The sequence below is a fragment of the Lolium rigidum genome, chromosome 1, assembly GCF_022539505.1.
Source record: "Lolium rigidum isolate FL_2022 chromosome 1, APGP_CSIRO_Lrig_0.1, whole genome shotgun sequence".
Lineage (NCBI taxonomy): Eukaryota > Viridiplantae > Streptophyta > Magnoliopsida > Poales > Poaceae > Lolium > Lolium rigidum.
The window spans coordinates 343,254,703-343,266,431 of NC_061508.1; the positions used below are offsets into that span (position 1 = coordinate 343,254,703).

General features: G+C 43.0%; 1 protein-coding gene across 1 annotated transcript; it reads left to right on the forward strand.

Annotated features, from left to right (window-relative positions):
• The first annotated feature begins 1,831 nt into the window (after positions 1 to 1,831).
• On the forward strand, positions 1,832 to 11,228 carry LOC124684489 (GDSL esterase/lipase At5g03600-like). The gene is made up of 5 exons (XM_047218793.1): positions 1,832 to 1,889; positions 9,900 to 10,151; positions 10,257 to 10,543; positions 10,621 to 10,897; positions 10,984 to 11,228. The coding sequence occupies exons 1-5, from the start codon at positions 1,832 to 1,834 to the stop codon at positions 11,226 to 11,228; spliced, it is 1,119 nt and encodes a 372-aa protein (XP_047074749.1).
• The last annotated feature ends 501 nt before the right edge of the window (positions 11,229 to 11,729 follow it).

The window sequence follows — 11,729 nt, forward strand, 5'->3', positions numbered from 1 at the left end:
TTGCAGTCATATCTTGTTTAGTACTCAGTTTTCAGTTTATTTTTTCTTCTGGTCTTCATCATTTGTCTTTTGTTATCAATCTGTCAAAATCAGTTCTTATTCTTCATTTTTTTTCCGGAAATAACTTTATTATTTCTTTAGTTAGTTCAATTTTTTAATTTATGAATATTCATTTTTTTCATTACTTCATCTTTGAATATATCATTTCTCCAGTTTAGTCTTTGGTCTTCATTTTGTTGGTATCAGAAAATGTTGATGGAGAAAAATTGTTAGGCTTTCATGTACTTTCGCTCCTTTTCTTTTCTGGTGGTTTAGTTAGATCTCCCATTGTGTAAATTTGATTGCTCAATAGTTTTGAAACTTAAAATATTCATGATATAAACAACACGTATAAAATGAAAACTAGGAAACTGCCATTTACATAAGCGATGTATTCTCTTATTCATGGTCCAAACTATTTTTTAGTATGGTCCTTATGAGAAAACTGTTTGACTTCGCATGAATTTATAGCTGGTACTCTAGTCCAATTGGTCAACAAATAGCTTATGTATTGAGTTTATTCTATAGTGCAGTTCGACCACAAATATATTTTTCCTTATAGTTGATTATTGGTCTGAACATACTGATGTATTGAAGCTCTCAATATTTTTCCTTATAGTTGACTATTGGTCTGAATATACTGATGTACTAAAGCACTTGAATATTACCATATCGCTGCCCCACTCAACTAAAGTCTGGCATTTGAGCCAGATTTTATGATGCCCCAGTCAACTGAAGTGATGAGGTGGTCCTGGCAAATAGCCTTATTGGAAGTGTGATATCGAACAATTTCAGGTATGCGTATGCGTTAAAATAAGGCTAATGTTTTTTCTAAAATGTTTTGATAAGGAAACTTATATGCAGGGCTCTTTCCGTTGTTTGGACCAATTCCTTGGTGGCCACCTTGGGCATGTCGCTCACAATTATTCCACCAGCAATGGATGCTCACATGGTCACCCCGATTGGCATTGGTTTTCTTTAGGTAACTAATCACATGTCATAAAAGCTAAATGCAGGATTGTGCAAATATATTTTTCTGCCCACTCTTGATGCAAAAATTTCACAGCTTGTCCGATGTAAATTAAAACGATGATGTAAATGAAAACATACATTTTTTCTTATTTCTTTTGATTTTGAGTTATACAGCCATCAACCCCTTATTTATTTCAAAATGTATTTGTTTTTGAATAACGAAACAACTAGTGTCCAATAGTCACTCCTTTTTTTTTTACGAAACACGGTACATACACAAACGCTCACAAATACGTACATACACTCAACCCTATGGATGCCCTACCACTATGAGTACATTCGAGAGACTGGGTCCAAAAAACCAATCCAACATCGTTTTATTCCACTGGAGAATAGTCCACGATTCATAGCTATTGACAAGTATCATAAGAAATGTTTACGGAAAGGAGATAACGGCACTGCCACGATGAGGACAGACCAAGAGCGAACCGGCCGCTATTTCAGAAACCCAACAGCAAGAAATAACAGGCAGCAATGGCAATATTCAGTGGAGGAAAACCAATCAATCTGTCGTGCAGTCGTGTGTCGTAACTTTAGAAACTGTTAGTTCGTACAGATGCCGTTGCACGTTCCAGCTCACAACACCAAAAATCTTCGAGAGTCCATATCCATGTCCAGTATATGGTCCGTACGTGGTAGGGTGCAAGGACTGTGTGTAGGCGGTTAACTTTCTTCTATAATTAAATACCTTCCACACGTACGGCCATAGCATATCGATCCATCTACGTCCTCGCCGGTCGCCGGCCGGCAGCTAGCAACCATGAAGCTTCTTCCTGCCGCCGCCGTCTGCTGCCTTGTCCTCGTCTTCCTTTTCGATGGTATGCAACTCTGCATAATGCATTATGTACTTCCTATTGCTCTTCTCTTTAGATGGATACTTGATTTTGCCTTGCTTGCGGCACTACTACTACCACCCAGCTCTTGTTTTAGTGAGTGGCGAGAAAAATATGACCGTTGAGAGGAGCGGCGATTGCGGAGGCGATCTGGGTGGCGATCTCGCCACTCCGTCGCCGGCGAGAGAAGGGTCGTCGGATTGGCTAGGAGGAAGCCGCTTCTGGGTACTCCAAGCTTCCGACGATGAGGATGAAGATGGAGGAGTGGAGCTATCGTCCCCAAGACGCACAAACGTCATCTCTGCCGAGGACAAGTCGATCGCATATCTGTGTCGTACACCATCGCCGGTGGATGGCATTGTTATGGCTGACGAGTCGCAAGACCTCGCGCGGCGGGCTATCAAACGGCATCGGAAGCGTGATGCACAGAGATTGGCGACCAAGACTGCGATGATGTTTTCGTCTCTGGAAGGTATGTCTTTATCTTCTCCGGTGCCGTTGGGCACAGCCAATTTCAAAAGCTCGACACGGCCGGTAATGGAACCCTCAGTGTTCGTGGATGATGGCGTTGGTGGTTGGACTGTGGTTCGCCGGCGGCATCGGCCGGCGGTGACCACGGGGAAGATCCAGATTTCAAATAATGCTCATAATTCAAAAACCTCGGGATTAGCTGGTATGGGCCTAGATCGATTGCGGGCTAGCCCATCCAAGCACCCGGATGTTTGGAATCCCTCGGTGGCGAGGAAGCGTTTTTCGTATCAGGCTAGATCGGACGGAGAGCCTGCGCCACGACAAGCCAGGGTAGGCAATTTTGTCGCGGGGCATGCGTTCAGGAAACTTTTAGGGTTTTCCTGGCGCAAGAAGCAGCCTGGTGAACCTGTCTGGCGGCGGCAAGATCTTCCGTCGACGATGAATGGCGACGCGGGTCGTGGAGGTTTCAATCCTGGCCGGGGAACTTTCAACGCCGGTCGTGGAGGGTTCCAAGGCCGCACCGGGTACCAGGGTCGAGGTTACCAAGGTAGAGGTGGATTCCAAGGTCGCCATGGCTTCCAAGGGCGCGGGAATGCGGCTCATCGTGGTCGGCATGGTGCTGGTCGTGGTGGCCACCATTCATACCAAGGTACATCTGATCTTTCTGGTATGGGCAGTGGATCAAATTTTGTGCAAGGAGAGAGTAGTAATATGGGGGCGATGAATAATGATAACCAGCGTCAGCCTTGGGCGGGAAATTTCCAGCGAAACAATGGTTTCTCCTCTGGAAACAATGGAGGTTTTGTTGGGCATCAACAGAGATGGCAGGGAGATCGTGGATACCAATATCGTCCTCGCGAGCAACCAAGGTCGGGTATCGATGCAGACCTGCTTCAGCAGACGGTGCAGGCCGTGGTTGCGGCGGTCACGGCGGCAACAAAAGCAAATGAACCACCTCAAGGTGCACTTCCATCAGTACCTTTGTCAGGGGGTTCAGGGCTGCATGCAACGACACCGGTTGCGGTGCCAATTGCAGCGACGCAGGTAGCGCAGGGGACAAAGGAGAACCAGGGGACAGCAGCCAATGTAGTTGATGGTGAAGGACAGGGCATCTTGAAGAAGAAGAAGGAGGATAAGTCAGGATGTTTCCGTTGTAAGCAACCAGGACATCTTATTGATGATTGTACTGCTCCTTTTTGTGATCTTTGCGAGTCTGTCCATCACGCAACCAATGCTTGTCATCTTTTTCAATCCCCTAAGCCTACAGCAATTCTCCATGGTTATGCAAATGAGGGTTTAATGTTTTTTGAACTTGCTTGTGGTGCGTTCAAGGCTAAGGTGGAGAATCCAAGATTAGCTAAGATCTCTGTTGAGGGAGATGCTATGACTATCCCAGAGTTAATTGAGCAACTCAAGAAGATTGTCCCTTCTGACAAGTTCAACTGGGAGGTTTTTCATTTCAAGGAGAATGTCTATAGAGTTAAGCTACCAAGTAAGCTAGAAGTTCAACGTCTTAAGAACCTGCGTACTTATATTTGTAATGATAGGGAATCTTGCTTAGTTTTTGACGTTTGGTCTTCGTTGGAAGAGCCAATGTATTCATTGCCAGAAGTGTGGGTGCGTGTCTCTGGTTTGCCTAGTGATATTATAACTGATTATTTGTCCCTATGGAGTGTGGGCACTCTTTTTGGCAAGACTTTAGATGTGGATATGGCATTTACCAGGAAAAATAAGATTCTAAGGACAAAAATTGGATGTTTGGATAGTCGCCTGATTCCTAAGGATAGTGATATGTTTATTAGAAGGGGATTCTTTAAGCTATTTTTTGAGGTGGAAGTTGAGAATGGGAACCAAGAGGTTGACATGGTGGAGGCCAATGATGGTGGGGATAGAAATGATGATGCTACTAATGAAGATCAAAACAAAGAAGGGGGAAATGACATGGATATGGACCCAAAAGGGCAAAAGGAGACAAATGATGCAAATAATGGAGTACAAGATGGTCCTTCGATTAATGATGGAGTCCAAGGGATGAAGTTGGCTCAAACTCAAATTAATATCGGGACTATTTCTGTACCAATTTCCCCCTCAGGTAATTCCTCACATGGTAAATTTCGGAATCATAATATGCCTTTTTCACATCTTTCATCCCCTTTCCTTTCTCGGCTAAAAGACAAATCAGGTGCTGATTCTCATTGTGTCTCTGTATCAGGTTTATCAGTTTGGGGATTGCCCCAGATTTTTTCGGGATCGAAGCGTGCAGTGAATGGTGCAGTACAGCAGATGCTCTCGGGTCCTGTGCTGGCTGGCGTTGGCCAGCAGGCTGCCGCATCGGGGTGTGCCGCGGGTGCATGCACTGAGCACGATGGAGATGCGGCGGGATCTGCTGTGGTCGACGAGGTCCTGGTGGCCGTGGACGGGAGGCGATCCTCGGCGCAGAAGATCGGACAGCAGGAGCTGTCACGACCCCTGTCGCCACAGCAGGTGGCAGATGGTCTGACGAGGAGTCTGGGATCCTCTACGCCGGTGAGGGATGTGCGGAGGGCGAGTGTGGCATCCTGGCCACAGAAGATCACGGCGCGGGACCGAGTGATGGCTGCTGATCATTGGATCAAGGGCGGCCAATCATTGGGTCATCATGACGCTGCGGGTGGTGGATCGTCTGCGCCTGGATCGCATGTAGCTCAGGGTACGGATTGCTTTTCCCTCTCTTCGCAGTTTTGTGTTAATTCTGATATGGAAGAGAATGTGTTCGTGATGGCGGGAGGAAATCTTTTTCATACAGGGGATGCTGGGAATTCTTTTTCATCTAATGTGGTTGGTTTGGCAAAACCAAATGAGCTTAAAGAGGTTATGGCACGTCAAGGAGGAGAGAAAAATAATGGTGATGATCAGCATATGGTGGGGATTGCCTCATCTCAAGCTACTGGTACTTTCTCTACTCCCACTACAAATGAATTACACTCCCCTTCTACTTGTACTCTTACTGAATGTTCTCCTGAATATATGCCAGTTAACCATACTATTGAAGAGGTTATTGCTTTTGGTGGTATTGCAAAGCCATCATCTGGAGTGAGGTCCAGTACTAGGTTGGGAAACCAGGTGGATGCGGATATGCCTCAAATGGACAAAGCTATGAAGAGGGCTCAATCGAGGGACGATACTCTGGTTGCAGGTAAGCCCTCAGTTCCGAAACTTTCTATTGTTAATATTCTAGATTCTGAGGTTATGCATAGAGCAGAGTCGTTAGGTGTGTCTTTGGGGGAAAATGATATGGAGGTCCTAAGATCTATTAGAGGAATTAAGACGGTAGAGGAAGAACGCATCTTAACTTTTTTGCATAAAAATGTGGACGAGAATGTGGGTATGGATGAGGGTCCATCTACTCTTGTTATGTCAAAAGTATCTAATCTTTGTGAGGATTTAGTTGATGATGAGAGTTTTCCGCTTGAATTAGATGATCAGTTGGAACATCTAAAACAGGATATAAAAAGGAAAAAAACTAGACAAAGGAAAACATATGATTCTAGTAATATTCGCAGAAGCACGAGGAGAAGGATTAAAAAACAATTTTCTTAATGCAAAATTTAAAAGGCATTAATTGGAATTCAGGGGGTTTTGGAGATACTGCAAAACATTTGTTTGTTCAAGAGGCCATTAGGGAACATAAGTTAGATTTTCTAGCCTTGTTGGAGACTGGGAGATCAAACTTCTCTATACCCTTTCTGAATAAACTTGCGGCGGGATACAACTTCTCTTGGTTTTGTTTACCTCCTCATGGTAGGTCTGGGGGTATTCTAGTGGGAATAAACTCAGATACCTTACAGGTGATCAAGGTGACTACTGGGGATTTTTGTGTCAAATTTCATTTAAAATGCAAAAGAGATGGCTTTGAATGGATTTTGGTGCCGGTTTATGGGGCTGCCCAAGACGTGCACAAAGGAGAATTTTTAGCAGAATTAGTAAGAACTTGTGAAACTGAAACATTACCTATGTTGGTAGGTGGTGATTTCAATATTATTCGGAAAAGGGAAGAAAAGAATAATGATAATTTTAAAGCTAGGTGGCCCTTTGTTTTTAATGCAATTATTGAACATCTCAACTTAAGAGAAATTGCTCTTTCGGGGAGACAATATACGTGGGCGAGTCGTCGGGATCAACCTACGTATGAGAAGTTAGGTAGAGTTCTAACATCCATATCTTGGGAACAGAAATTTCCTCTGGTGACTGTTCGTGCATTAACAAGGGCAGAATCGGATCATACACCTATTCTTATTGACTCAGGTGTTAAAGCTCACCTGGGTAACGTCTCAAAATTTTCTTTTGAGTTACATTGGTTGAAACAAGAAGGCTTTTTTGAGATGATACAAAAGGAATGGGGGCTAGTGACCGCTGGGTCTAATCCGATTGATGTTTGGCTAAATAAATTAAGACACATTAGAAGGTACCTCAAAGGTTGGGCAAAAAATCAGAGTGGGAAATACAAAAAAGAGAAAGAGCGACTAATAGGTATTATAGATCATCTTGATATTAAAGCGGAGATCAATCCCTTGGATCCGCACGAAAGAGCAGAACTAAAAAAAGCAAATGAAGGTTTGAGTAAGTTAAGAGGGGAGGAAGAATCTAAATGGGCTCAACGTGCTAAAGTTAAGCATATCCAAGAAGGGGGAAATAATACAAGGTATTTCCATTTGATTGCAAATGGTAAACACCGGAAAAAAAAAATCTTTCAGTTAGAGCAACAAGAAGGAACAATTGTAGGAGAAGATAATCTTAAAGTTTATATCACTGAATTCTATAAAAAATTATTTGGTCCACCTGAATCAACAAATATCTCGTTATTAGAAGAAGAAGTGCATGATATTCCACAGATTTCAGATCAGGAGAATGATATTCTAACAAAGCCTTTTACTGAAGAGGAGGTGTTTGAGGCGATATCTCAGATGGAACATAATAAAGCACCAGGTCCGGATGGTTTTCCGGCGGAATTTTATCAAAAGTTTTGGGAAATAATTAAGACAGATCTAATGGCACTTTTCCATGAATTGAGTACAGGGGAGTTGTCCCTTTTCAAACTCAATTTTGGGGTGATTACTTTATTACCCAAGAAAGAGGATGCGATACAAATCCAACAATATAGACCTATTTGCCTACTAAATGTCTGTTTCAAAGTTTTTACTAAAGTAGGAACAAATAGAATAACGGGGATTGCCCCGAAGGTGATTAAGCCAACACAGACTGCTTTTATGCCAGGAAGAAATATTTTAGAAGGAGTTGTAATTCTACACGAAACGATTCATGAATTACATACTAAAAAATTGGATGGGGTATTGTTTAAAATTGATTTTGAGAAAGCATATGATAAAGTTAAATGGTCTTTCCTACAACAAACTTTGAGGATGAAGGGTTTTGCTACAGAATGGTGTAGCTTAATTCAGAATTTTGTCCAAGGTGGGAGTGTGGGAGTAAAAGTGAATGATGACATTGGTCATTATTTTCAAACAAAGAAGGGATTGCGGCAAGGGGACCCTTTGTCCCCTATGTTATTCAACATTGTTGTAGACATGCTTGCTATCTTAATTGAACGAGCAAAGAATGATGGTCAAATTGGAGGGCTTATTCCTCATCTTGTTGAGGGGGGTCTCTCTATTCTACAATATGCCGATGATACAATCCTTTTTTTGGAACATGACTTACTAAAGGCTGTAAACATGAAGTTAATTTTATGTATTTTTGAAGAACTGTCGGGCCTAAAAATTAATTTCCACAAAAGTGAGCTTTTCTGCTTTGGAAAGGCAAAGGATGAAGAGGATCAATATAAACAGATATTCGGATGTGATGCTGGATCTCTCCCATTTAGATATTTGGGTATTCCAATCCATTACGTAAAACTAGGAATTCTGATTGGTATCCAGTTGAAACACGGTTTGAAAGCAAGCTGGGATGCTGGAAAGGAAAACTATTATCTTATGGGGATAGGTTGGTGTTAATTAATTCAGTTTTAACCAGTTTGCCTATGTTCATGTTATCTTTTCTTGAGATACCTGTTGGGGTAAGGAAAAGGTTGGATTTCTACAGATCTAGGTTTTTCTGGCAATCTGATGAAAATAAGAGAAAATATAGGCTCACTAAATGGAATATTGTATGTCGGCCTAAAGATCAAGGTGGTTTAGGTATTGAGGTACTCGAACTTAAAAACAAATGCCTTTTAAGTAAATGGTTGTTTAAACTGCTTAATGAGACTGGGGTGTGGCAGGAATTATTACACAACAAATATATAAGGCTGAAGACATTATCGGCAATTCAGTCTAAGCCCACAGATTCTCCCTTCTGGAAGGGTTTAATGAGTGTGAAGGAGGAGTTTTTTAAACGGGGTTTTTTCAACATTGGTAATGGAATGAATATTCGTTTTTGGGAAGATGTATGGTTAGGAAAAATTCCTTTGGCAGATCAATATCCGTCACTATATAATATTGTGCGTCATAAAAATGTAACGGTAGCACATGTGTTAGCCCATACCCCACTGAATATTAGTTTCAGACGGGCTTTACTGGGAAACAGATGGACTTTATGGTTACAGTTATGCCGAAAACTAATGACGGTACATTTGAATGACGAGCAGGATCGTTTTGTTTGGGAATTGACAACCAATGGAAAATTTACGGTGAAATCTATGTATGAAGATCTAATGAGTGATCATACCCCATACCTGAGAAAATATTTGTGGAAAGTTAAAATTCCTTTGAAAATCCGGATATTTATGTGGTTTCTTAGTAACAAGGTATTGCTAACTAAAGATAATTTAGCTAAACGACGTTGGAACGGATGTATGAAGTGTGTCTTCTGTGGTGCACAGGAAACCGTTGAACATCTTTTCTTTGAATGTCCATTGGCTAAACTACTTTGGCGGACTGTTAATTTTACTTTTGACATTCCACCTCCAACCAATGTTACAAATATGTTTGGTAATTGGTTAAATGGAGTAGATAGAAAATCTAAAGCTTTTATCCGTGTGGGGGTTTCTGCTTTATGTTGGTCTATTTGGAGGGCTCGAAATGATCTTATCTTTAACAAAAAAAAAACTTTCCATTATCTGCAGGTTATTCACATGATGGTTCACTGGGTTCAGTTATGGGCTCTTCTTTCGCCGGAGGGGCTACGGGATGCCATGGCTTCTGGATGCATACGGCTCCAGACGGTCGCTCAGGATATCTTGTGCCAGGCTGGCTGGCGTCATACTAGGAGGCTACAATGATGTGTAGTTTTGCTAGTTTTTTATTCCGCTGGTTGATTTTTGTATCAACTGTAGGCGATGATTGAGACCTTTTTATGTAAGACTTAATTAAACGTTTGATTAATAAAAGGCCGTGTGCATCATCATGATGCAGAAGCCGGGGTTATACTCCCCATTTCGAAAAAAAAAGCTCTTGTTTTAGATCGAAAATTTCTGTAACGTTGCTACTGGTATAGGACTTCTTCAATCAGGTTACTGACATGATCGTATTCGCATGTATGTAATAACAGCCGCTCTCGTGGAGGCCCGAAGCACACCTTCGGCTCAAGGACAGTGGTCCAGCATGTTCGTCTTTGGCGACGACTTCGCCGACAACGGCAACCTCCCCAAGCTCAAGCGTGGCCAGACTCCTTCTGAATCCATCGGCGAAGACACGACCCGTCAGTGGAGCTATCCCTACGGCTCCTATCTCAGCGCTCGGGGACCAACCCCTGTTCCTACCGGACGCTTCTCCAACTACCACATTCAGTCAGATTTCATCGGTACGAATAATCAGATTCCCTAGCTGCTACCAAATGTAATTCAAGATGATACTAGATAATGTTTACTCCTAAATCCTATTAATGCATATCGCTTTGTCCCTGCAGCAAGGATCTTGGGTCTCACTGAAGCCCCTCCGGCGTACATGCTCACTCCAGATCAATCCTGCGACCCATCGGGCATGACCTTTGCCTTTGGTGGCGCCGGAGTGCACTCGGTGTCGAAGAGTGCGCCAACCCTCACAGCGCAAGTTAACATGTTCGCGAGCCTAGTCAACGACGGGGTCATCTCAAAGGACCAGCTCCGCCGCTCCGTCGCGCTCGTCGCCATCTCCGGCAACGACTACCTCAGCGGCGCCAGCGTTGAGGATGCCCACTTGAGCAGCTTCAGCGACGTGAGTAATAGCAGACTAGCTCACCTATTAACCGACCATCAATGTATATCCACATTGCTAATGAACTTGTCCTGCAGATGAATACCTACATTGGGGGCGTGACCTCTGAGATCGTGAAGAACGTGGAGCGGCTGCAGAAGCTCGGCCTGAGGAAGGTGATCGTCAACAACCTGCACCCCATCGGCTGCACGCCTATGCAATCCAGCTCGAGCAACTACACCACATGCGACCTTCTCGGCAACTATGGCTCGGCTCTGCACAACAACAACCTGGAAAGGCTAATGGGCAGGAAGAACAACGCCCACATAGTGGACCTCTACACTGCCTTCACCGACATCGTAAACCATGCCTCCCGTAAGTGAAATATCTCTCCCATAATATGATTCAACATCTCAAATTGCATATGAACATATATACAAATTTCTTTTGCATATATGCAGATGGATTGTCGGATGATGCCAAGAAGTTCAACCGCAATTTGGTCCCGTGCTGCGTGAGTGCTTACGATAACGGATACTGTGGGCAGCGCAGCCCTTCAAGGGAGCGCCTATACGAGCTGTGCGAGAATCCCGACAAGTTCTTCTACTGGGACGAGATGCACCCAACAAATGCCGGCTGGAAGGCCGTGATGAAGGCGCTAGAAGAGCCTTTGAAGGAGTTCCTTGATCGGGACTATGTTCCTTGATCTTCAACAACCACGCAATGGATGATGCCTATTTTCTAAGTTTTTTTTTTCAAGGAAATTAGTTGCTAAATTGGTGCATTATCTTTTTTAGGTTATACTAATAATATAGCTTTATAGTGTTCTAGTATGTTTATTTTCGAAGAAGGTTGTGTGTTTTGAACTTTTCGTTGATCCACAGTGCTCTTTACATATATGAATGAAACATGCATTGTTTTTTCTTATTGTCGTATATATCCTTCTCTTGGTGAGATTTGAGTTGGCTGAAAAGCCAATGTTGTGCTTGAAATAATTACTACCAAATTAACCAATTATATCAAATCGTGCAATACATATATGCTTACCAAGATGTACTGGTTGCTGTCTGTTTTGAGGATAGGGGCTACTCTCAGTGTTGATCCTCTCACCCTCTCACGAACAACACTTGTAGTGCCATGTGCTAGCTTTCAAACCAAAGCTTGTGGCCGTTCGTCTTAGATCTAGTCCCTCCGTCTCAAAATAAAA